This window comes from Dicentrarchus labrax, unplaced genomic scaffold, assembly GCF_905237075.1.
Source record: "Dicentrarchus labrax unplaced genomic scaffold, dlabrax2021, whole genome shotgun sequence".
NCBI lineage: Eukaryota > Metazoa > Chordata > Actinopteri > Moronidae > Dicentrarchus > Dicentrarchus labrax.
The window spans coordinates 9,062,373-9,089,921 of NW_026136722.1; the positions used below are offsets into that span (position 1 = coordinate 9,062,373).

Sequence of the window (27,549 nt, forward strand, 5' to 3'; positions counted from 1 at the left end):
TCATGCATGTGATGAGTGAAACACTTCTTTGCATTTTTTTTTCCAAACTGTTTAACAATAGATTGCTGTGTGTGTTGAGCTGAGATGATATCTGGTTGTTTTTGTGACATGTTAAAGAACTTACTTTGTTGCGTTATATGTGCTGCTGAATAAAAGCAAATCCTTTAAAAGTTTCAAATTTCAAAGTTAAAGGTTATGATAAATTGTAAGCAGATATGTAGGCCCACTCTTGGGGGACACCTTTAAAATGTATTAATAATAATGTATTAATGTCACTGAGGACACCCAGCTCATGTGCTCTATATTTTGTCTGTGAATATAGGGAAGTTTATATACTACAATTACACAGAAAGTACACCTTGTGGGTTTTGAAGGCTGATTATGATAGTGTAGGCCAACCATATCTTATTCTTTAAAATATTTTGTGTCCCTTCTGATAAGGGAATAATTAAATTCTATAAAACTTCTATTTAAAAAAAATGTGAACCGCTTATTATTAACTCTTACTACATGAAACATTTAAAATTAAAGATACTTGATACTTTTGATGTCTTGTGTTCACTGATTATAATGCTTAAAATGTTTAAATAAAGAATTAAGTTAAGTAGAAGTTAGCGCCATCATCCATCCATTCCAGCCATCCAAAATTGTATTTCTATTTATTTATCTTAATGTGACAACCAGTTGTGGCAACATTCACTTCATGCTGACTTTGCTGACATGCTTAATTTAAAATGGCGATCAGCAGTTTCCAGTCTGTAGGTGAGTCTTTGAGTACCTGAGCTCTGAAGATGCTGGTCCTTCTCACCATCCAACACACACCAGCTCTGAATGACTAAGATAAGTCAGTGTTGCCTGGATAACCTCAACGCTGGTCTGAACACCTACCAGTTTGGACACACAGGATCCCTTTATTTACTCAGAGAGTGAGCGAGCAAATGAAAGGGAGAAACAGAGATAAGCAGAGCACAAGAGCTAATTTTGTGAGCCTCGTACATGCGTGATAAAGTACAACGGAGTAAGATTTATTTCTTACCCCTCTTTATTTCTCTTGAACACGTAAAAAACTTGACTGGGTATGACTGAGGAGCCACATCTGGACCCTGCAAGACATGCGTGAAATCATTTCTCTATTCCTGCAATTTACTGTAATGCCTTGCAGATGGTACCGTGCATGTGTGTGTGTGTGTGTGTGTGTGTGTGTGTGTGTGTGTGTGTGTTATATGTATTGTTAATCTTACTCCTACAGTAGGAGCAGGGGAAAAAGGAGCAGGAGACAGGCGTGAGCCACAGACTGTGTGGAGACTGCTATCAGAAAGTAAACTGTACAAAATACATAAGCACGGCTCAACAAGTGGAACTTAAGTGTCCCTTGTCCAGTTTGAGGGTGGGGGTGGTTACAGGATACACGTGCGACGGCCTCGAGGCCAGAGAGAGATCTGTTTGTTGAATCTTTTTCTTTCCGCCTTTAGCACAAGAGATGGCAAGGATAAATTTGGCCTGGTTTCAATTTTTTTTTTTTAAACAATTTCTTGTCAACATGTGGAGAGGAAAGAAAGCGTCTCCATAAACTTGAGACTTAAAACAAACAAATATATCAACAAATATTAGAGCAGTGTACACAAGGGTTTAGGGTTCTGGTTGATTCTGTGACATGTGGCTAAAAGTAAACATCAGAGGTGACACAGTTCTTGAGAGCTATCACCTTACTGTACCTTGTTGGGACTGGCTGACATTGAAATAGGCTGCCAGCTGCAGACGGGTAGCTTGTCACTGGCATTAGGAAGTATTCAATAGCTTTCTCAGCTTGAAGGTGCAGGCTCTGTAAATGAAGCGACCATACGTGCTAAAGTACACTGCACGTACATGGTGGAGTTTTGACAAATTGACAAATCCCTCACATGTCAACGGACAGATAAAGTGTGGGAGAAGATACATTTAATTGATAGATATTGACATAAATAGAGGAAACAACTTTCTTTTTTAATTTATCATCAATAATACTTAACCACAAATATTTATTGGATCATGTATTTTAGTATAAAAGTAAGCATAATGCTGAAGCCTATACACCTGCATATTTTTCTGCAGAAGGGCTGAATAAAAAGCCAACAAAAAAACAACAAAGCAATTACTAATAATAAAGAAATAGTAATTTAAATGACATATAAACTTCTCTGAACAGTAAATCAAACCAATAATGAGTCTTGCTTAAAACAGGTCGTGCAGGTAGGCATTAAGATGTAGCAAACTGAAAGCAGGCTGGAATGTCTTTCCTTAGCACTCAGCCAAGCTGCAAGGTGAGTTGCTCGCTGCTCTCCGGTCTGTGCAGCAGTGCGCTCTGGTGCGGTGCGCCTCGCCCCTCCCATCCCTCCGCTTACACTCTCCTCTGTGCTCACCAATAAAGCGCTTTTTGTCCAGGGAGTCAGCACTTGAGCGCATTCCTTGACGTGGAGGTCGGTGTACCTCTCCAAGGATTTGATGAAGACCGTTTGTTTAAAAGTTTAATACGTTCAAAGAAACTTTTTTTTGAGAGAGAGAGAGAGAGAGAGAGAGAGAGCGCACGCACGGAAAACTACAAGGTCTGGAGTTATATCGGTGAACTGCTCCGTTTGGAGAAAGACAGAAGCGCGACTGCGCTCACAATTTTACTTCTTCGAAGTTCAGGGTGAGTTTCCTTCTTTGACATGAAATTAGGATAAACATTTCATTCTTTTCGGGCTCTGACGGTTGGAACAGGATCAAGAAGTGCGTAAAGACGCATGACCAGGGTTTTATTGACAAATGCGGTTGGGTGTAAAAACTTACACAATAACTGCATCACTTCACTGAATATTTTTTTTGGAAGAAAATCCAACTTTTTGTAAGATTGATGTCCCTTTTAAAAGATACGCCACCAACGAGCAGTGCCGCTAATTAAAGTTGTGTTTCTGTGTCCTGAATGACAACTCCCTTCATGGAAACTCACAAGAATGATCAAACAGTTTTCTGTTCTGCTCAACAGTAAGTTGATTATATTATAAAACGTTTTTTGTGCTTTTAACAAAAGCGACAACGTGTTATTGTATTGAGTTTTTCTGTAAATGCTTACAGCATCCCGGTAAAATGCCCCAAAATAAACTGTAGAACATCGTTGTAAGGTTACAAATCAACACGAACGCTCCACTTATTGGATGTAACAGGTTTTACCGGCGATGTGGGCGCCACTGATGCTTCACATTACCAGCTATTGACAATAAAAACAGAGTTCATCTGTATTTGGGAAATGCGTAAAACGCGAGCGTGTGCGCGGAGCAAACGGAGCCGTCGGGGCGGTAATGAGGCGGGCGGGTGTTGGACCGCAGGACGCCGTGCAGCACGCAGGGGCCGAGCCGAGTGTCTAGACCGCAGCGAGCCGTGTTCACCGCAGAGGACAGCTGTTTTTGGACCCACACAGGGGAACATCCCACAACAGAAAAGTTCAATAGGGACACAAGCGTTGAAAGATAAGACAAAGTCAATTCCCTTATTTTAAAGTGTTTTAGCAGCATGCGCTCCAGCATGGGTGTATCTGGACAACATTTCCACTGTATATCTGGAGACAAGTGGAGGGTGACATTGTCCAGGGTGAAATCTGGTCGATAACAGCTTCCATGTGTTATTTTATGTTTTTCAACACAAGACAATTATCTGGCAGTTGTGGTGGATCGCTGCTTTTCATTGTAAATGCAAAAATTATTAAAAAGGAAATAAGGACTCAGTTGGGGAATGAAAACTGCCAATGCCAAGCCTGACTATCAGTGACGCTTTGACTTGATGTGGTTTTATGCTCCCTTTACAACAAAAACAAATCGTTAGGAATTCATGAAGCCACTAAATAATGTGCAACCCCAAACGATGGATGGAAGACAAGAAAATGTCTTGTATAGTTTTGTAATACAGAATTGGTAGCCAAGTTTCAGAAGTAAGCACGATTGATGCCACACTTCAGTATTGAAGATGTCTATCAACAGCTGCTACTGTTATGAATAAATTACTCCATAAGTTCATTAATATTACTACAATAAATGCTTGATTGAAGTGTGGACAAGTTCCAAAGACAGATGAACCGACAGATGATTTGAACAACTCAAACATTTGATTTTTTAGCTGAAGGCGGTGCAGTGGAGAGACGGATGAAAGAAACACTGGCTCAGATGTGCAGAAAGGTACACGCAGAAATTAGAGAGACATCAGTTTCTTTCAGCATGTGTGCAGTAGAGCAATGAATGATGAGGTCAAATTCCTGAAAGATTAAATCTCTGAGTGACCTACTCCACCAATAAACTAACATCCAATAATGTGACGTGACTCAACACGTTTAACCAATCTGTGTTCAAAGTGAAATTACAAAGAACTGTATTTGCATTTGTTTTCTTAAGATAATATGATCATATCTTTCCAAATGGTATGCCAGTTTAAACTTTGATACTCCGAGGAGGAGTATCATCTTGTGCCAAAGATTTTTTAACTTAACTTAACCTTAGAATTATGTGTTTGTACTCTGTTGCCTGGGTGATAACAACAGAAACTTGATCAAACCAGGCTTTGTTAGGGTTAAGGACGTAATCTCTGTAAAGTAACAGTGAAATTTAATAATTATTTATAAATCATATTATATTTATATACATTATATATATATATATATATATATATATATATATATATATTTCTACATATGCCTTTGCCTAAGATACTTAATTCATGTAAGAACAGTCTTCTGACTGTGATCCCTCCAGCTTTCAGTCAGATTAACATCTTTTACACTGCCCCCACAAACAGACTCAGAAAATCGCCTAATCTTTCCTGGGGGCAAAACAGGCGATGTAAACTACTCCAATGGCCCCACTATTAACCCCTACACCAGTGTACTGCTTGTTTCCTCGCCATGTGGTTCCTCAAGGGCTGTCATTATGCTATAGGAGAAGCTACTGTGTCATTGACAGTATAATAATGGTTGTAATTGGTTTATATTAGGCTACCAGACACAGCAGAGCAGCCACAGGAGGCCAATTATCTGTCACTAATGTGGAGAACTTTCAGGCTACTATACTGCACAGATTGTAACACTTACAGTACAAGGGAGCAGTTGTGCCAGTGTAGTTATTTAGTGGAGCTCATTGCTTTCTGCTCTAGTGTTTCACTCTCCCCAGCCTCCACAGTAGTGTGTGTTTGTACAGTCACTTGTTGACACTGAGACACTTACCACTGCTGAGAGACTGAGAGAAGTCTAAGTGGATGAATTATGTGTATGAGGATAAGTAGAGAGTCAGATAGAAGAAATGAATCAGGTAGAGTTAAATTCTTACTCTACCTTGCTATCTCTTCACCTGTGATGTAAAATTACAGCTAGTCAGAAATATGTCAAAACATATGGCTTTGATGATGAATGTGCAATTGTGCGTGCTGATGTGACCATTAAGTGAGACACATATGCACACTGGGTGGATTATCTCTGCCCCATGGGACATTTCTTGCCCTTAAATGTTGGTCTGTGGATGGGAAGCATGACTAAGGCAAAGGAGACCTCTGTCATAAAACCCAATTTAAGCAATTAAGTGCAGGCCTGCTGTCACACCACTGTGACAGTGATGTGGAAACCACACTACCCATCCAGGATCTGGTTGCCAACATTGTGTCATCCTGTACTTTTATCTGTTTTTTATTTTTATTTTATTTTTTACAAAATCAAGGCTGGCATTTCATTATCTGTACCAAAGAGCTTGAGTGGAAAAGAGCACTGATGTCTAAATCTGCTGCTGATGATTATTGACAGTTGTGGTCTTTCATTTGTCGTGTTGAGACATGACTAAAAAGATCTGCTGGACGTCCTACAGGAGCCTGTAAATCTACGAATTAAACAACTCTGGTTCTGTTCACAATGAATGTTGACACTCTTTCCTGTTTTTTCAAAAATAGTTAAGAGCAGAGGATTTTCACAGTGTGCATGGTATCGCCAGAGCTCTGTTTTACGCCAATTAGGGGCAGTGCCTGAAGCATCTTACACTCTGCATCGGAGGGATTAGGGGGTTAAAAGTCAGGTGCTGAGGCGAGGAGGCCAGGGAGGAGAGGAGGAATATAGGGAGGTGGAGGTAGGAGAGGAGGATAAGAGTGGGCCACTCACACAACAGGCAGAGAGAGGGGAGTCGACAGGGCAGAAAGTTGGAGTAAGTGTGTGAATGTGTGTGTGTTTGCTTTTCTCAAGGCTATGTGAAAGTGAGGGCTCATCACAATTAGCAAGGAGTCTTTGGGAGTGGGAGAGAGAATTCTGGATGTACCTTTTCTTCCACCATTAGAATTGAAGGCTTCAGTGTGCCCCTCCTCAGGTGTTGAGTTGGAGCAGCTCTCTTGAAGAGGCGACTTAAATAAAACCCCCGGCTTCAAAGGCCTCAGCCTCACACATCAATGCTGACCCAGCGGTATGCGGAGGCAAACCCCAGCCCGTACGCCTGCCAAGCTAAATTGAAGAAGAGCTTGCCGATGCAGCCAAATGATGCGTTCAGAAGAACCACTTCAAAACCTTGCATAAATATACACACACATGCGAAGGGATCTGAGGGCTTTGGAGTGCCCCAGCTTGAGCTCAAACCCCAAATAACTTCTGTCCTCTGTGTCCACACACACACACACATGCTTGCTGTCATCAGATTTTTTTTTTTTACCAGTTTGTCTATCTTCTAAAGCAGATGACCCTATGATTCCTCATAAAAGAAAGGACTCTCTCAAGCTTTACATTAAATGAAACCCTGCTATATTTTATTTTTTTTACTTTCTCACTCTGGTTGGAAAATCTTTCGAAAGCCAAAAAATCCCCCAAATTCCAAAACAAACTCCAGTAAAGTATTTGGGGAGAAGGAGCTGAGTGAGAGACAGATGGAGAAGGAGAGAGAGGGAGAGAGAGGGAGAGAGAGGATGAGAGGGAGGATGCTCATCCCAGAAAGCCACCACAAATTGCTGCATTTCAGTGGGCCCGTAAAAAAAGAGAAATGGCTCTTAATCTAAGGTTGTAATTACCTCTGGCCAGCACTGTAATTAGGAAATGAGCCTTGAACCAGATCTTACTGGGCAAGAGCAAAGCAAGGGCACACACACACAAACACACACACCAAAACACACAGACACACACACACACACACACACACACACACACACACACACACACACACACACACACACACACACACACACACCTAGACTGTTTGACCAAAACCAAACTCTCTCTCACTTTGAGAGGAAGGTCAAATATTAAACCACTGAGATGAACATTAACTTTTAACGTTTTACCGAATATAGATTGAATGATAAGACGTGACGTGTGTGTACCTGTGGGTTACCTGTGTGTCCGCTCGCCTTCAGGTGTCAGTGACCGCATACATCACACAAAGTGGTGACATACACACGCACTCTGGTGTCGGCACGTACACACAGAGCAGCTCGATGTCGATGCTAGAGCTCTGTGGTCCCCTTTTGCTTAATGTCTATTTCCGTCGCAGCCAGGGACACAAATAGTGTTTTTATCTGCTGCTGTCTGCACTGTTAGAGAGCGAGAGGCAGCCTGTGAGTGAAAATCTGTGCATGCATATGTGCAAATGCCTGCACGTGTATCAGAATGCCACCAGGTATCAGTTCAAATCTCAATCACTCAACGCTGCAATCAACAGCCGAGCGGTTGTGACAGTGCCACAAGTCACGGCTTGTCACCAGTGTACATGTTCAACATACAGTGTGTAAATATCAAGTAAGGCAGCGCACCTACAACAACACGAAGCTTTTCTCTGTTTATCCTACCCATCCGCTGCAGGTTCAGGGTTTGGACTGGTGTTTTGAGCTGTAATTTGGACAAATTGTTGGCAGTTCTAGATGATGCCACTACAAAGTGGTTCTAACATTAAGGCCAGACTTCTCAGCTTTGTTCTGCTTTGGGAGAGATTAAACCAGATGGGGAAAGAGAAAGGGAGTGACACAGAGAGAGAAAAGGAGAAACAGAAGAGGCGAAGGGTGAGGCGATATTTATGTTTAACAGATGAACACAGAGGAAGAAAGAAAATTACAGTGGACAGAAAGGCTGAAAAGTATCAGTCCTCTAAAAAAGGGAATGCGGGAATGACAAAAATAGCTCCTTCAAAAGAAAATAAATATGAAAGTAAACCAATAATGGTGAAAAGAGAGAAAATAAGAGGTGCTGGCAGGTTAAAAGATACTACGAATGATTTGGCAGTGCACAGTCTGCACAAATTAAAGACCAAATCTCTCATGGAAAGATGTGGAAGAGGCAGCCTCAGCTATTAAGGCATAAGACAGGAATATTGTTGTCGACAGTTTAGTCTTTTTAAAAAGTGCTACAGTCATTCGTGGAGCTGTGCGGTAAAGATGATTTGCATCTATTTTGAGTGTCGAGTTCCACTTTGAAAGCTAAATATTTACAGTGCAGTCAAGGGATTGTCTGAGAGGGAGACACAGTGACCTCGGGAAACTGCGGCAGTGTCAGCGCACTTGAGTCCCCACACTTAGCAGTTACACACAGAAGATCAGTCGCCCCTGGGTGTGGTGCACCACTAGCAAGCATTGCATTTACCTGTATGGACCAGTGAAATGGATGCAAATAACTCTTAAATACGTATACAAAAAAGCATGCACAAAAGCCTGTGCGTAGCAGTGCAAAATACTCTGAAGGGTGACTCAGAGATATGCAATTCGAAATGAGGTTTTAGGTGTTACACAATCAGGTACACCACGTGATTTGGTCCTCATTCTGCTTTCCACCTCCACGGACTGTTTTGACTTCAGAGGTTAGTTATATGAAATATGGCGTAAAAAAACTGTGCTGTACAAACAGAAGAGAAAAAGAAAGAAATACCGCATCTCAGATAATTATCTCCGAAACTGTTTTATGAGCATGCCTTAAATCAATTAAATGAAAAGGAAAAAAGTCTGCCATTATAAAGAAATGTGGGGGCTGCTCTTAGCCAAACATCTCCGACTAATAAAACATCTATCCAGTGGTCACTTTGTATGTGGGTTTTCCCGAAAGCGTCTCATATTTATGATCCCATAACCATGCTCAAAAATAAAATTCAATACTAGATTGTACTGGATTTATACAAAGCAACAACAAACATAGGAGCACACGCACAAATCATTCTGTGGTCATGGATAATAAGCGATGCTAATCATTAGAAACACACCAAAAATGTGGTCAGTTTGCATAAAACTAAAGTGGTTTGTTGGCTTTGCCACATGGTTAGCTTATCTTAAACACACGAATCAGACACACACCTACTCAAAACTTTAATGGAGCAAAAGCACTAGAAATCAGTGAAGTAAAAGCCTTATACCTGCTTTTAAAATTGTCCAATGAGGTCAAATTTTAGTCTTTGTAGGAAATATCAACCTGTATCACTTTTACATTATTAACCTTTGATGCTCGCCTGAGGCAACACGCCATTCAACAGCTTATGAGGGTGAAACTCAGTTAATCTTGCAGATCACACCAGAAACCAGTGCTATAAACACAGTACAACATATAGTGGTTAAAAAAAAAAAGCATGGAAGAGCTCAAGTCAATGCTCTACACAGACACTCTCGGGCCACAGCTGATGAGCTGATACCACAGGACAAGGAGCTGACAGAGTGGAGAGTGGTCGGCCTGCATTCTTCTTCTCTCGCTCTGTCATTCTCTTGTGCTGCCACACGGCCTGCCAGCGCTCAGCACGCTCCCGCACACAGCTGGAATCCAACCAATTAACAGGAAAAAAACTTCCTGTTTGGCTTGGGCCATTGACAATGCATGACAGGGGGGCTGGATTCCAAATAAGTGGAGAGGAGAGGAAAAACTTTGCAATGTATTTGGCTAATAGGCGCAACTGTTATTGTGTTATTTCCAGGGAAAGAAGATCTGAAACCAAGAAAGGTGGAGCGAGAGTAGAGGAGGAAGCTTCTTCACTGGGTGAGTGAAGCATGAAATTAAATATGACAGTTTTATTAGTAATTATGCGCAAGATGTGGTGAGCTACTATAATACAAACATACTGTTAACATCAGGAATAATTCTTCATCATAATACAAAAAAAAACCCCAGACTGATGTTTATTGTAAGATAGATTACACAAGCAATGTTGTATTTTTGACACGCGTCATAATAGTGCCCTTCTTTGAATATTTGCATTCAGAAACCCAAACCACACGCTGTTGGCGGTCCTTATTGTGTTAACTGTAACACCCTGCTTCCTCAATAGAGTCCTTTCACACAACTCTGAGCCTCTTAACAAGACTGGCAGGAGAACAAGAGCGCCTCTCTTAACACACTCACTGCATTTAATAGATACAGGGTTACAGACAGAGGGAAAAGGAGAAGAGAGAATGGAGGAAGTTATGGTGCAGTTATGGTGTTGTGGCAGAAGTGGGTTGAATGTAGACTTCTTGGTACATGTAACCTTGTAAACATCTATAGTGTGTCTATATTTTTCTTATCGTCAGCCATGAATTGATCCTACATTATTAGCAGGGTCCTAAATGTGTCTGCTCAGTATGGTGCGATACATTCTCAGAACTTTGTTTGGACAAAAACTCATTCCTGTGTTGTGCTAGTTGTCAATGAGCTGTGACGGGGACTGTGTGCGCTTGTAAAGATACATACAACCTGTGTATACATACATACACAGGTTGAGACCATAGGCATGAGCCAATCTACACGCACACAACTACTCTACTACTACTAATTGCCTTATAGCTCCTCCACCTCTCTCCGAGCAGCCCAGTCCTCCTCAGGGAAAGGTCTCCGTCTTGGGGGTTGACTTTTATCTGTAACACGTGCACATGTTCCTCAGGTTAAGGAATTTGTGTATGGTGTGTCTGCTTGCTTGCTGTAAATTATTTGCTATACACTGGCTCTGTTTCTGCCTTAATCCTGGAGTGTCAACATCAAAGTACACATCAGCTCTTTTTCTGCTTTGATCGTGGAGTGTCAACATCAAAGCCTGTACACTATGATGAATTACAGCAGACTCGGATATCCTTTGTGTGTGTGTGTGTGTGTGTGTGTGTGTGTTTTTCCTGCCTTTTTCCTGAGTGCTGATGACTACAACACATATCTGCCACACCTGATGTATGTGTTTGAAAATATAGTAAAAAACGAGCATCCAAGCTGAATCCAAGACACGTGTCTGCCTGTCAGCTGTCTGTGTTTCCCATTAGTAGCCACGTGTGTTAAACTTCTGGACAACTACGCTAACACAATCTCCCCCCAATCTGTAAGTTGCTCATTAATGCCCTGACACCATGGCGACCGTGTATATTTGTCAGTTAATAACGTTAATATTTCTATCTAAAAGCAAACATGGAAGAGCAAACAAGGGTGCTCCATGACATTCATATAGTCTAACTCTACCACACACACACACACACACAGGCAGATCACCTGTGTTGGCAAACACACAGGTAAGCATTGTTCTGTGTGTTACAGGTCAGCTCAGGAATCTACTCGCTTAATGACGTCTATGAACGGATGTGAGAGCAAACAGCAAACTCTACTTTATTTAGACAAATTGCTATTCACTGCTACAATAACAAGGCATCACTCATCATCTTTTCTCTCTCTCTCTCTCTCTCTCTCTTTCTCTCTCTGTGTGTGGCAGTTCGTCAAGTCATCTCCCTGTACAGTATATGACTAACCCATAGGACACAGACATACAGACAAAGCCGGTATACTGAAGCCCTAGATCTGTGCTACCTCGTAACCTTTTTCTCTTTATTCAACGAATGGGCTTAAGCAGGCATCAGGGTAAAGGCCTCTTTAATGTAAAGTTCCAGAGGTTTTCATGTTTTTTTTCCTATGTGGTACAAATCACATACACTTATCGTCAATTTTAATTATTCTTCAAACCATGCTGCTTTGTTTTTAGAAATTTGAATATGTTTCTTCTACCATTCAAGGCATCTATTGGTTTCCATTCATTTCCATAGAGTATGGAAATCTACTAACAGACTATTGAAACTAGAGTTGTAAACATCAAGTCTGCTTAGTAGTGGTGATTTTAGTCCGAGACAACTGTTGTTTTACGGGGTAATGCAATTCATTATTCTCAAATCAAACTGAACAACTTCGCCAGGCAGATTCTGACTTACACCATATGCAGAACTTGCTGCTAAATACTCTCTGAAATTGGGGGGGGGGAGTACATATTGTATTGATTTTGAGAGATTTTGGAGTAATGCACTATAAATTCCTTTAGTCACTTCACAGGATTGTTTCATTCAGTAGATTTATGCAATCCACAGTGTATACTGACAACCTAAAGGGAAAAGGAGGTTACAGAGGGCTCGCTTGTTTATTGCTCTACATCTGTCACTACCCGCCTCCCCCTTTCTTCTCTCTCGACTTGCTTGTGCTGGATATGAGGAATCATCTAGTAGTGCGCACCTGCTGCAGGCGAATTGTGTTGAGGGTCAATGTTGATGCCTTAATAGACTGTTGCTGACTGATCTTTACACTCACTAAGATGAGATGCTAGGACTGAGATGTTTAATCAGCCGAGTATGCAGGTCAATGTGCTAATCAAATGAGGGATTAAAGACTGATGTTGGCTCACAGTATCCTGTCATTTATCTGAGGATTTAATTCAATTTAATAGGATAAAGGAAATAATTAGTCTCCAGATGTGTGTCTAACCCCACTTTGAATTACTTAAAAAAAAATTATAATTAAAATCACACTCCGGTAGTAATACTGAATAAATAAACAAGTCCACATTTTGGTTGGTAAATGCAGGGCAGCCGAGGCCATGGAGTAGAAGTATGTCAGTGTTGGGGGGGGGGGGCACTGTGCTGCCTGATGGTTTGTCAGCCAGCCTCTTTAGCACTGGCAGTAGTTTCACAATAAATTCCATTGTGACATCCTAATCAGCACAGGTGATCTCCATTTCACATTTATCTTGTGTGTCTGGCACATGTCTGAGGTGTTTTTGTTTTTTTATCAGAGGAAAAAGCCTGCAGGGCAGAATGACTTGAAAAATCACAAACGGTAACTCTCAGAAAAGGAGGAGTGTGGGGTTGGGGGCCTGAAAAACAGGTAGCACTGCACAGTGCCTACCTTATAAATGAGGGTTATGGTATTGAAAAAGATGATTAAAGTTCCACTTGTGCCAGATTTACTGTACGTGCACTGTATTATTTGCATAGTGTTACAGACAACTAATTATAGACATAACTCCATCTTCATTTTAAAGCATGCTCAAGCCATGACAACATGGACTACCATCATGAGTGACTGGGGAACAACAACCAATAAATCACTCTTTTGTGAATCAATAAATCAGTTGCATACTTCACCTACCTACTATTATCTTTCACATCTTTTTTGCCATAAACGTCAACAAAAGAATCTCACACAAAGAAGAGGTGGAGGAGGTCATTCACTCTTTGTTTCACTGCTCAATAACACTTGGCTGAATGTAGAAAGAGTAAATTTTTTTTTTAGTATGTCCTGGCCTTCAAATATCTGGGCATAGTCCAACTGAAAAAATCTCCCTGTGCTAAAAAGGTGTGAGATTACGTGTGTTATTTTCCAAGCCTACAAGCTGTTATGTTGAACTGAATATTAGGGAGGTAAACAAGTTGACGTTGACCTGTCAGCACTAGCACTGCTCCAAGTTTCTGTTTGCCGTCCCATTACTTCAGCCTTGAGCTCTCACAAGGTCTTCAGCCTAATGAACACTTTGACAGCTACATAGCTACCACGAGGCCCTGCAGGGCTGTTCTGGCAGATGGAGGAAACATGCCATCATCATATTCCTATCATGCTCTTGCCAGCTGCAGGAACGAACCTGAGAGAAAGGAAGGTGAACAGAGGAGCAAGGGGGCGACAAGGCGAAGACGGGGGTTTTAGAAATATCTGTGCGATGTGTCAAACAAGAGTGTCACCTGTTAGTTGTTTGACGCTTTGTAGGAATAGCTGTATGTGTGCACGTTTAATGACAGAGCTCTGACAGAAATGCAGTCGGACCACAGTACTACAGCACGCTCAAAGACTAAGTTGAAAGATGATCCAGATGTACGGACAGACAGGCAGACGGATAATTTGTGTTTCCTTAGTGAATGCGTGTGACATTGTTTGTCTAACAATGATAGTCAGCCTGCCAGTCAGTGTGCCTGCCTGACGCCTGACTCATACACACCCTCTGACTTAGTTGTGCTCCAGTTTGAACTCTTACACAGTGCAAAAAAAGTACAAAGGTTCTTGAACAATAGCTTAAAACCAGTCAGTAATTACGGCTCACTTACCACAGTTTTCGGAGCTTTAGAGAGCTTTTTATTCTACACAGTCGCTTAGCAGCAGTGTAAGTTAATGACATGAGTCTTTACAATGTGAGAAAGACTCCAATCTTCTGTAAGAAGAGTAGTGTGTTCATCAGGAATAAAAAAAGTGCATTTTTCCAAGCTCTGAGAGAAAACATATTCTGTATTTCATATCACTGAGATAAAGATCACGAGACCAGGCTCCAAGAACTGCAGTAATGTTTGAGCTGGAATGAATGTCAGAGGGGTAGGCAGAGTGTCGGAGTGTGCAAATTACTCCAGGCTTGTGGCTGACTGATAAAACTGGTCCATCCAGCTACTACTAACCGCAAGCACACACACAAACATTTCCCTGTCCCTGCTCGAGGCCAGGTTCTCTCAGGTGTTTTTGCAGATTGTCAAAAAGCAGTCTTTTTGAAACGCTGCCTATGACCAGTTCCCTTTGCATATCCCTATTGGGAGAACAAAACCTTGGACCACACTGCACCCAGGGTCAGTGAGCCAGTACATAGTGCACAGCCATAGTACAATACAGTTTGGATTCTGGGAGGACATGTGAATAGCCATGCACAGGATATGGAGGCACAAGCCAAGGCCTGGAGGGAGTCCAATTTTGTGACACTAGGATGTTGTATTTACTGTTTCCTGGTGATGTAGTCCTTTTGGACTCATCCGACTGTGACTACTGCAATGGTGCGGTTTGCTGCTGTGTCTGAGAGAAAATACAATATAAACAGAGAAAGAGAGAGAGAGAGACAGAGTAAGTAAGGCAGAGAGGTGTTGTTTGTCTCTCTACGCCACTCGGTTGTGACTGATTCATGCTAGGTCAAAGATAGACAGAGCAGAGTGGGGGTCATGCTGTTTAGGTCACCGACAGGCTGAGCAGCATAAGAGAGGCTGCTTGGACACATAAGTGATTTTTGGCATTGGTTGTCAGTGATGCACCGACATTGTTTGCGTCTGTGTAATGTGAGTCCTGCGATGACGAACTCAGACAGATGTGTTTGTGTCTGGCTATGAAAGAAATGGGACTGTGACCTCAGTGACTATCCTTCCCGAGAGGTCACAGGGCAGGGTGAGCTGATGAAAGACGTGTGTCAGTGTTGAGACATAGTTTTCTGGGCAAAACAAGAGGACACTGTGTGTGTGTGTGTGTGTGTGTGTGTGTGTGTGTGTGTGTGTGTGTGTACACTGAGAGACAGAGACAAGACAAAAGGAGAGTCTACCTCAGCCAGAGCGTCCTCTGTCTCCCCTCATGTGTGCCTTTATAAAAACAAAATTAAGTCTAGAATCTTCAGCACCATCAGTCATATCCTTCAGCAATAAAACAAAAGGAAATGGTCCACATTTCCTTTTGGAACTCGTAGCGCTTGACCTTTGTGCTCTTAAAGCTCAGAGGAGGCAGAGCTACACTGCAGACATGCTGTTGCTGAGTCCCAGTTCTGGTCTGGTTTGGCTGCCCGTCCGCCCACCTCTGCCTGCTCTGAGGCATGAGTGCACAGTCGGCTAAGTCTGAAGCCTTGGCGCGGTCGCATCATTTACTCAGACACACTCCAGAGGTTTTGGGTTTCATGCTGCCCTGGAGCGGGGAAAGCACCTGTTGTGGAGACGAGGACCATCAAGCTTCAGGTGTATATGTGTGTTGTGTGTGTGTGTGTGTGTGTGTGTGTGTGTGTGTGTGTGTGTGTGTGTGTGTGTAACCAGAGCTGGGTGTGTGCCTGTGTCAAACATGGCCCGTTATCTGTGTTGTCTGGGCCACAGTTACATCAGAGGACACAGAATACCAAGCAACAGTGGAAACACTAATCTAGAGCCTGACCTCTGACCTCAAGGAGTCGCTCTCTGCCTCACTGCTTCATGGGCTTTGTTGTCCTTTGGGCTGATGCTATCTGGAATGACTGTTCGGCTTTTAGGTTTCTTTTTTTCCTCTTTTGTGTTAATATTTTACAATCAAATATTGTTCTTTGGCACGTGGAAATGTAACTACTGACTTGAATCTCAAAATCAAACACAGAGTTGTCCCACATGCCTCCTATAGTGCCGCAAATATTCATTGTTTTTGTGAGTTTCACCATTCCACTACCCTCCCATTCACCCCTGGACTGTATATTATGCTCTCTTTCAAGTGCTCCAGCTGCAGGCTCTAATGGTAATGCTTCACACTGTCCTTATAAGCAGGCCTGGTCAGAACCATAAATCCTGAGATGAAAAGGGCCGCCCTTCACACCAATAATAAGCTGCTTCACAACTCATCTAGATGTGCATGATGTAGAGAGAAAAAAGCATAAAATGAAATAATGTATAAGTAAAGTGAACAAAATAGTAACTAGGATGCAGCCCGGCAGGGACCTGTCTGTTGTTTAAGTGGTTGTTTGTGTTAATTAAAACAACAACCCTTTGACATCGATCAGCGCTGGCACAGCTAATGCACGATGGATGTGACTACTACAGGGTCTTTTCTTGTGGTCTGACTGAAATCAGTTGGAAAGCTTTGTTTGTGCAGCACATTGTAAAAGTAGTACAGCCCATAATCCCCCTTCATACCACTACAAAGCATAGCATTGATTGTGGCTTCAAGATGAGTATTGCCAGTGACAGACATAGTAAAACTATCCTCCTTTCATTCCTCATGTCCTCCTCTCTCCTGTCTGTGTTTGTATTCTGCCCGCTTTATTGACCTTAATGCGAGTGCAGTATTAGTAGAGCACATTTTGGATTATCGCTCTCTTTTTTTAGTAAGGCTACTACTGGAATTACATATGTTTATATGCAGCCAAGTCTTGATCGTCAGACACCTAATCTTTTGCTGGTCAAATCTGAGCATGTTAGATATATCTTAGCTCTAAGGTAGACAGATGAAGCTTACCATGACAGTACAAAATTACAAAAGAAAACTGCCATTGGCTTTTGTGTGAGCAGATTTATTTCCAGTATAAATACATGAATTTTATAACATTTTATTCAAGAAAACATATATTTTAGAACTTAAGGAAAATAAATCTGCTTTCCCAATATGCTGCAGAAACCCCCAAGCACCTCAAGAGCCCTTAAATGGAAAACCTTGAACACAGGATCAACAGTAAAGTGTTGCTCTCTTACTCCTCACATTTCTGTCTCCAAATATGACGTCCTTTTTGATCCGTACATATCCTGCTTGCTTATGTAATAAAGTTTAACAGGTACAACCAGGTATAAAGCACTACGTTAGAGATGCATTAGCTCATGCCAAAAAACAAACACCTCACAGCATTACATGCATAGCATCAGACTCACATTAACATAGCTGACATTTTCAAACTCATAGTTGTGCTGCGTGTTTTGGCCTTCCCTCCTGCGCTACTTCTTTAACAAATCTTTTGAACCCTGGATATTCTACACAACTCTTGTTCCCCCTTCCCAATTCTCTCTTGACCCCTTTGTCATGTTGACGGATTACCCCATTGGATTGTGGATAACAGGGTCCAGCTGTGGCAAGGACTGACTGTTGGAGGAGTGGTCCTTTGTCTTCTTAAAGGGTCAGGGATGGAAAAGGGGCAAAAATAGGGAGGCAAAAGGGAGACATTGGAGGGGGGGGGGTCCCCACATCAGCCTTCATCACCAGAATTTCTCTGTGTGCCTGCTTACGTTATCATTTACAGCCAATGTGAATTCATGTCTCTGTGCTACTGTAGTAAATCTACATGGGGAGTTGCTATCGTAGTATGTTTTAGTAGTGCACCCCAATGAACTGACCTACAACACTGTAGATCATACTCTAATGCACATACCACAAGCGTTGGTCCTTTAATAGATAAAGCCCCCAAAGAGAAGGGGCCTCTTTAATGGGAGTATGCACTCTCTAGTGTGCAGCCTTATCCCCTTACTGTGACTTGGCGTGGTGCCCCACCTGAAGTCTCCGGCCCGGCCTGCTGTATTATGCAAGCGCACAGTGACCTGCGACTCCTCCGCACACATACACACACACAACGCGATTTTCTACCCCACCGTGTAACCTTCTTTGCCCCTCAGTGTTGGGCTTCAGCTCTGAAGATAAGGGCTCTTGACGCATGGCCTGCCGGGATTTAATTGCTGAAGCCCACTTCACCCTCCCAAAGGCAGGTCTTATCCACCTCTCCACCCCGGTGCCCCTGCTGACAGAAGCCTGCTTTTGTCTCCGCTGTTCCCCTGCTTGTGTTTTCTTTTCCTCCTCATTTTGAAAAGAAAGAAAAAGCTGGATAAGAAGTGAGCTGAGGGAGAGGGAGAAATGCTTTTCTTCCCTTTGCCTCTTCCTATTGCCTCTTTGATTTTTCTTTTCAACCATGTATTTCACTTAGTGTTGCGCAAAAGACGTTCCCATGCTTTCTTTGTGTTTGCTCCTTACTGTTTCTGGCCCTCGGGTGATTCCGCAATCAGCCAACACGTTTTATTCTAATACAACCCACAAACCTAGACTCAAGCATAAAGAAAACACAGATGTAAGAACAATTGTTATATAACAAATCTGGTCAAGAAGATTTTTGGACTCCCATTCATATAAGCAGCACCATCATTCATCCAATCCATCGTCTGTTTATAAACCCAGAAAGACTCCCTGTTAATCTCTAAATGCCAAGCCAATGAGACAGACAAGCTCACTTTTTCAAACTCAGCTGCTGCCTGTCTCAGGAATGTCTCAACAAGCGCGCAGGGGAGAGAAAAGGAAATTACAACTCAAGAGAGGAGGAGAAGGGAAGGCAGGAGGGGAGGGGGCATTCCTTCTTCTTGAGATGACAAGCCTGTCTTTCTGCTATCTCTCTCTGGGCCCTCCACCTGCACTCACTTCAAAACACTTAAAGTTAAAGCAGACAGGAGTCACACTGCACCAGGGTATACTGTGTATCCATACTGTGGCTGACGCCACAATTGCACCTTTTCTTGCCCACTGATAAGACCCGCGCAAGTCACTCATATCCAAGATGAAAGAAAAACAGGAGAATCTAACAAATCAAGCTACGGTTTATCTGTGATCTTGCAGTACTCACTGACTGAACCCCTCCCCATCCACCTCCAACACAGTTTCTCCTCCACTGGGTTATCAGATGTGCCTGGCCCAGTTTGGAATGAGGCACACTCAAATAAACATTCTGCCCCGGGGAGAATCACCATGTTGAGTTTCTAAGACAAATATTCTCAGTTTTATCTGCATAGCTCACTCTCCTCTCATGGCTGCCTTGATGTTGTTGTATGTTCTGGCACAGGACTCTATTACCCGTCTCTGGCCCTGATATAATGTACCAAAGTCAAGTTTCTCAATCTCCGGAAGGAATGAGATTGGATTTGTAGAACTTCAGACACATATGATACTTCGCTCACACAAACAGTAAAGTGCATGTAGTGTTTGTTCTAAACAGGTGCCCTTTAACATAAAGTATGCGTGTGCACCCTCTTTCTCACTCACACACACACACACACACACACACACACACACACACACACACACACACACACACACACACACACACACACACACACACAGGATTCTACTCTGAAACTGAAATGCAGCACCCCACACACAGTGACGATACAAAAGCCTGAGACCATCTGCATACACTCCAGCTGTTGCTCGAGTCTCCCTATCCCCTTCTTCTCCTGTTTATCTTCCCAAATCCTTTTGTTTTCCCTACACATATACTGCACGGCAGCAACACTTTTCTTTCTTTCTTTTCCCTCTTCCATCTGCACCTCCATCATTTCTGAGCCCTGTAATAAAATCTGCCCTTTCCTCTCTGACTTTAAGTTTTACGTTTTGGCTATTCTATGAACTAACTCCAGTTATTATTAATTACTACAATTAAAACTTTTATTTATAACATTTCCAAAACTATTTTTTTACTTTGGACTTCTCTCCAGCAACTGAGGCATGACTCAAAAATTCTTTACAATTCCGTACATGTAATTACTCACCTGTTAAAGTGAATTCCCACTGGCACCGTGTGCACATTATGGGATAACTGCAACCCTCCACTTCAACTGCCCATTCAATTGCAGCCAACAGCAAACTATTGCTATCAGATGTTATCCGTTACTTTCTGGACAAAATTTTCCATAATCAATTACAAATACTGAGAGGGTCTACATTTTCTGCTTGGCTGCTAAAGTTTGGGCAGTTTTTTTCTGTGCTGTTAGCAGGTGCTGACTCTGAAAACTAGTTAGCTGCTTTGTTCAATCAAGCCTTGAGGTTTGAGCAGGGTCATTTTATTGGCATCTGGCTGCACAGAATAACATTTCTGCCATGTCTGAAAGAGTTATCTGCATAATAAGTAACATGTTGGCAGAGGAGTTCAAGCAAATGCCAGGATTGCTTTTAGTTTATACACTGGAGAAGGAAAAATAAGAGATCAGGGAATCTTTCCAAGGAGGTTGCGATTTCAAGGAGAAGCGGAAAGAACAGTATGCTGAAAGAGAAGGAAAATAAATGCCATAGCTGTGGTGTGATGAGATGATACTAGACCTTCCTTTGCCTCTTTAATGCACCCCCCCAAAAAACCCTTGATCTCCTCTCCAAGTTCTGACATTCGAAGCAGTGATTATTTTGTAAAAGAATGTTTCATTAAATAAAAGAGGGAAAGGAAAGAGAAGTACAGTTAAAAAATGAGAATATTATATAAGTTGGCAGCAGCCCTGATGCTACTTTAATATGCAAGTAAATTGACACCTATGAGTAAATGTAACAAAACTACAGCAGCACTTAATTGTTTTGTGTTTCCTTTACAGTCATACAGAGTATGAGAGCTTTCTGTGTATTTGGAACCAGGGCTAACCAAACACTAATCCATGTATTATTTCATTTTGAAATAAATTAGGGGAAAAAAATTATCACATAGGACAGAAAATCAGAGAGAGAGGGAGATCATGTTTGTCTGTTCTTAAAATATATGTGCATTTATTCCCCAACATATATGAACACTGACCACAGCACACTAATTTTGGTATCAAGAGATTTGATTTGAAGAGATTTTGAGAGGGCAACTGTGCTTCAACAGACTGTTTCAATGTCTCTATATCTAATAGATGACATTGTGCATTGTGCATTGCAAGAAAATTATATTAACACTGTAACTTCAGAGCAAAAGAACATGGTTCCAAGATAAAACAGGAAATGAGAAACATAAAACGTCTAAAGCAATTTGACATTTCTGGTGTAATAGGCCACAACCGTAGGTAAGCAGTGTAAGAACAGAATGTTCTCTGTTTGTGTGTGCTCCATCTGTGTAAAACTGTAAGTCACACATACTTGGCTTCTCATTCAGGTATTTGTGCAGTGCAGATGTCAACAACTGTACCATTTAAGGCCCTAAAAAGGCTCCCTCAGGCATTCAAGTCGACCAACATACAGTACTTGTGGATGTCATAAATCATAAACAGTGTTCATACATCTTTTAAGAGTAAAATTTAAACAGACACTTAGAAGTACCTAAGCCAAAAATCTCCACTCTCAAAGCCACCGTATGACAATGTGATTGTTTCATTTCAAATATTCAAATATTTTTAGTTTACATGAGTCATTTTGTAGATGAAACACCAAATTAAGTTGCAAATCATGCAATTTTTCAAGGAGCATATTCTAAATTAAGCTTATTCCTAACCTTGAAAATGTAACTGTTTAAAATAAGCATTTTACAAATTTTCAAGTCTTTGAACAAACCCTGTTTAAAGCAAGTTTTTGGAGCAATCAACTGCTCACTATCCTCATCCCAGTTAATAAATCATGACATTAACAAAAGCAATTGTAGGACAATAGGGCAATTTTAAGTGTATTTGAGCAAATCAGACGCCTCTGGTTAAGGAGTAAGGACAAAACTTTTTTTATTGACTCTGAAGAGTAAAAGGAGAGAAAGACAAAAAGAAGAGAAATGGTCAGCAGATTGAAATGTTGCCCCGCCCCCCAAGGCCATCTCATTAGAAAGCAGAGGATGATAAAGTGTCCCACAGAGTCTTGTCAGCAACTAGTTTCTGCTTAATCTCTTCTTATTCCTCTCTCCTTTTCATCATCTCTTCCGTTCTGTTCAACCCTTTTAAGTACCGTGTTGAGACTCAACCAGGGTGTTGAAATCACAGTATGTTATCTTCCTGATGACCTACTCTCTTTGGTCTCTGTTTATTTCTCCCTTTTTACAGTTTTAGAGACGCTCATCTGGCTAGTAGCACTGGCTGTCAATCTGCGTAATGACAACACAGAAAGTGTGTGTTATTTATATTGTGCCTATAGTCAGGGAAGCAGCTCCGGGCTATCAGTGAAGCTCCTCTCCAAGTTTAGAACGCCACAAAGTAAATCATCACAGATGCATGGCCATGTGCAGCAAGGTAGACATACAGCCACACAGAGTTGACACAGTATGGTTATATGAAACTGGAGAGACCAGAGCAGTGTTTATGGTGTATCATTCAGAGGGCGTGTGTGAAGCTTTCCACTGTTTCAGTGACTCTTTGAGAGAGAGAAAAATATTCAAAGTCACTATTTTCAATGTTTCACATCATCTCAGAAACAAAACAAGTTGGATTAGTTCATTGCCGCTATGTATATGTATATATATATAGTGTGTGTGCGCGTGTGCAGTCATTAGAGAAGGAAACAATGGTTTTGTCATCCCACAGTACTATCTATTACACAGATCATTGCAGGGAGAATGTGGCACTCTTTTAGCCAGAAAAGTGTGGCAAGATGCCACTATGTCAACTTTTCCACAAGTATGGCAGAAAACCTCTAAAGCATGAGGTCATGGCTGAAGCCCTATTGTTTGTGAGACATGTGACAAAAGACTGCCTTTGATCACTGGCTATGCATAGTTAAACCTTTGATAGTAATCTCACTCTATGGAACACATTAAAGAACCACATTGTGAATCAATTGTGGACTTAGGCTGGTATGGAAACTAAACATGGAGAAAAAACACTTCACATACTTCTTGTTGAAAAAGCTGGATGTTCCTAAACTTAAACATGAGACATACAACTGACAGAAGCCAATGATAGTATGTGTACTACTGCTGTAACCATTTAAAATCTGTCAGAATTTACTTCATATTATATATGTACACTGAATGGTTATGCAAGTCATTGACAGTTTTTATTTTCTCGTTTTAGGCTGAGCATGGAGAAAGACAGAATCTACACCATGAAGGTCTTTCTCACTCCGCTGATGCCCTTTCTGCTCTTCCTTATTGTTCCTGATGGCACCCTGTCCAGTGACTGCCCGAAGGACTGCTCCTGTTCCACGCCAGAATCCATCTTGTGTTTCCAGAGACGCTCCTCTACCATTCCCAAGGGAGTGTCCCATTCCACGAAAAGCCTCTACCTATTTTCCAATGGCATTGAGGGCTTGACATCTAAGGACTTTGATGGTCTGGAGAACCTGGAAATGCTGGACCTCAGTCAAAACAAATTGACTGAACTTCCTGAAAGGGTGTTTGAACATTTGACCTCTTTGAGAAACCTGGACTTGTCATCCAACCAGATCACCCACATTTCAGGGGAATGCTTCCAGGGTATGGTACTGCTTGAGCGCCTTTATTTGTATAGTAATCATATTGAGACCATCCACCCTGCAGCCTTTAATGGCTTGGTGCACCTGCTAGAACTGAAACTGCAGGGCAACCAGTTGACATCCCTGCCTGCTCTCTCAATGCCCCAGCTGCTGCTGCTGGACCTTCGCTTTAATGTCTTACCCACCTTGGGTCCTTCAGACCTCCAGACCCCAAACCTGGAGTCACTCAAATTGGGCGGTGTGGGGCTCACCAGCCTGAATGAGGAACTCATAGGTAGTCTAAAGAACCTCCACGAACTGGACATCTCAGGAAACCAACTTGAGTCCTTCCCATCAGTGCTAAAGGAGACCCAGGGGCTGATTCACCTCAGCTTGGCTGGGAACCCAATGGGTCCTCTTAAGGTTCAGGATCTTCAGAACCTTGGAGAGCTGCAGGAGTTGGATATTAGTAGCCTCAGTCTGCAGGGCCTCCCTGAAGAGTTCTCCCAGCTCTTACCCCACCTCAGAAAGCTCACAGTAGCAGAGAACCCCTTCAACTGCCTCTGCACCTTAGCATGGTTTCCAAGATGGCTGAGAACCCAGAGCATCACCCTGGAGAGAACAGAGGAGACCCGTTGCCATTTCCCACCTATCAATGCTGGAAAGGTATTGGAAAGACTGGAACACAGGGATTTTGGTTGTCCTACCACAACTACAGTCACCACTAGTACTGTCAAAACTACTACTACCCTGCCTGTTCCTGTCACAACCTTTCCAAGTACTACTAGAGCTATCCCAGTCCCCAAGGCCAGTCACCACCCCACAGAAGATGACGACTATCCCCTGCCCCCTGTCCCTGCATCCCCCAGTAGCAGCAGCAAGGATCCAGATGAGGAGCAGCATTTCTGTCCCTCTCACACCTGTGTGAATGGAGGTACTTGTCATTTGGACCAGCATGGTCAGGTAGAGTGTAGCTGTCCACATGGCACCTCTGGCATGTATTGTGAAGTCCAAAACAATCCCCCACCTTCACCACCTGAAGCTGAAATAACCATGGAAACTATCACTGTAGACACATCAGACATCAGCTCACATCAAGCAACTGCAACCTCAATCCTGCTGGACCTCCACCGCTACATTGAAATGCGGCCTTACATCCGTGGAATCCGCCTAACCTATCGCAATCTCTCTGGGCCAGACCGTAGGCCGATTCAACTCAGCCTTCCAGCAACCTTCCCGGAGTACAGACTTAGAGGCCTGAAGCCAAACTCCACCTACACCGTGTGTGCCAGTCCACTAGGTGCCCCTAGTGGTGTTGACAGTGTCTGCACTGAGGCCCAAACAGCCGCTGAAACTGTGAGGGGCCATGATGCACAATTTGACGATCAGAGACTGACCACTATGCTGGTGCCTGCAATTGCCATCTTGCTACTGCTGGTACTGATAGCAATAGCAGTGGGAGTGGTATGCTATCTCCGCAGGAAGAGGGCCAAGGGCCACCTGGACTTAGACTGTGAGCCCTCTCAGTTAGAGTTGGATGGTGTTAAGGCTGGATTGGATAATGGGGCACTGCCTCAAAAACAGTCCCAAATTATGATCCCTGAACCTGCTGTTCAGACTGGCAATCTGGAATATGAGGTGTTGCTACTACAGGATCACTGTTCATCAAATAACAATATGTCTTCACACAAGCCTTCCTACTTTTGACACCTGGCTTTGACAACTCAGCCCCAAAGAAGGATTTAAATTCTTCAGCTCAGTTTTCCCCACTGGTGAAATACAGAGAGCAGCAACTGCTGTTGTGAAAAAGGAGGACACAGTATCAGCCAGCCAACCAGCAAAAGAGAAACTGGACATATGGTTTACTCAATGCCCTCCGGTTGTCTAAGTAGACATTAAACAACTTCAAAAACATTTGTATGGACAAAAAGCATTGAAAGTGCCTCTACTCCATTTACATGCTGCATCCTGCTTTAATAATATTTCCTCATTCACATCTTGGACTGGCAAACTATCAGCTCCCATGCTATGATGTTGATACTGATGGTGAGAAGTCACTGGCTGAAAGCTAGGGTTAAAAGACAGTGACCCTTTGCCCTCCTTTATCTGTTCATAAAGGAGAGCGCACTGAAATGGGATTGTGTTGCGTTTTCTCCATCACAACAACCCAACTAAACACTAGCAGCAATTGTTTTTGCTGCATGTTGCAACTCCTCAGTACTACCCCAAAGGGATCAGTGCTTGCTGTGAATGACCTTTAAGACACCAAATGAAGTCGTGCAGAGAAAATAGCTGATGCTTGTATTGCTTTATTTGGCTCTAAAACGCTTGTGACTTTTTTTGTATGTATGTTTTTTATACCTATGTCTTTGTGTTATTTTTTTATTGTGCAACATTGTGACTGTTAACAGCTCTCTATACCCTCCACCCCCCACCTCTTGTGACTACCAGACAAAACAGCCGATTAAAATCTTTGAAGATTAAAACTCGTTTGGTACCAGTAAAATCAATCAAAGAGCTTTGCCCCCAGAATGTCAGACAGTCTAAGTAGACGTGAGTCTGGACAGACTAAATCCCCCCTTCACGATTCTGAAGCCCTCAGCCTGCTTTACCATCACAAAGGGAGAACGTAAGCAGGATTACAATAGGTATAGAGGAAAGCAGTTAACTGAACCCCTTCTGTTTTAACCAGTTTAGAGCTTGCCGTAATTACAGTAAGCACTCACATGACTATACCACAGCAAAAGAGAACTTCAGAGACTTTATTTATTATTTATATTCCCTGCAAGGGAAACTCTGTTTTATCCCTCAACCACAATTCACATATTACATACACTTGGCCTGGCCCACAACAAGAAAAGCAAATAATGATTGTGTATTGTGTTTCCCTTGAGTAAAAATAGCCTACTCAATGTAATGCTGTGCACAATTTCTCCTTGGCATGGACAGTCCCAGTTTTTGCTCACTTGTAACCAGCCAGACTATGGAAAGGCCAGAGGCACAGCACAACAAACTTCACAGTGTTTATATTGTTGTGTAGAGGACAATGAGACTTGCGAATTGGGAGATACAGACACAGAGTGCTGAGATCCAAATCTGTGAATACAGGGCAAAGAAGGACAGTGTGTGTGTGTGTGTGTGTGTGTGTGTGTGTGTGTGTGTGTGTGTGTGCATGTAGATCTGTCAACTTCAGTGCAAGTACATGTTCTGTCTTGTGCAAAGACCTGCAGACATCAAGTTACTATCAGTTACCCCCTCTTTGTGCCTGCATGCCTAGGAGTATATTAAGCCCCAAACAACTCTACTCATAGGCAAACACACCAAAGACACATCTGTGAATGTCGGTAAAGTTACTTTCCTACAGTATTTCCAGCACACAATTAACAGTTCCATGTTAACAAAAGGCTTTGACAGCCCGAAACAATCGAGCAATACAACTGGAATATTTGTCTGTAAAATAGAATACATTGAAGATAACCAAAAGTATTTTCAATGTGATTGTTAATTTTTCCCTGTTTATTTTGGGAACCTTGTTGTCATTCATTGTCTTTTTTTAATTCTGTGAACTTATTTGTACAAGTGGAAATGTGATATTATCATTAAATGAATATCCAAAAATAACACAGGCCTAGTTGTCTTTTTTGAAGTTCCCACCTTTTGCTTGTACGAGGAAGGATTAGATTGACAAGCAAAGGGGGGATTATGTTTGTTAACTTCCCTCTCTCTTAAGCCATCACTCAGCAGGGTGATGGGAGAGA

The 27,549-nt window shown here is 42.2% G+C and overlaps 2 protein-coding genes across 4 annotated transcripts in view; one reads left to right on the forward strand and one right to left on the reverse strand.

The window, feature by feature from the left end:
- LOC127356931 (mitochondrial import inner membrane translocase subunit tim16) overlaps positions 1-27,549 on the reverse strand; it is a 110,187-nt gene that overhangs the window by 29,470 nt on the left and 53,168 nt on the right. The gene's annotated exons all lie outside the window — the stretch shown is intronic.
- On the forward strand, positions 2,301-27,412 carry vasnb (vasorin b). Of its 2 annotated transcripts, XM_051389015.1 has the most exons (3): positions 2,301-2,668; positions 9,903-9,964; positions 23,413-27,412. In XM_051389015.1, exon 3 carries the CDS (start codon positions 23,420-23,422, stop codon positions 25,496-25,498), a length of 2,079 nt encoding a protein of 692 aa, XP_051244975.1. In that variant the 5' UTR covers positions 2,301-2,668; positions 9,903-9,964; positions 23,413-23,419; the 3' UTR covers positions 25,499-27,412. The 2 variants fall into 2 exon arrangements, with proteins under 2 accessions (XP_051244975.1, XP_051244976.1); XM_051389016.1 differs by lacking the exon at positions 9,903-9,964.

Coding starts and splice junctions, on each gene's coding strand:
- vasnb (XM_051389015.1), top strand. CDS start 23,420: ATGGAGAAAGACAGAATCTACACCATGAAGGTCTTTCTCACTCCGCTG.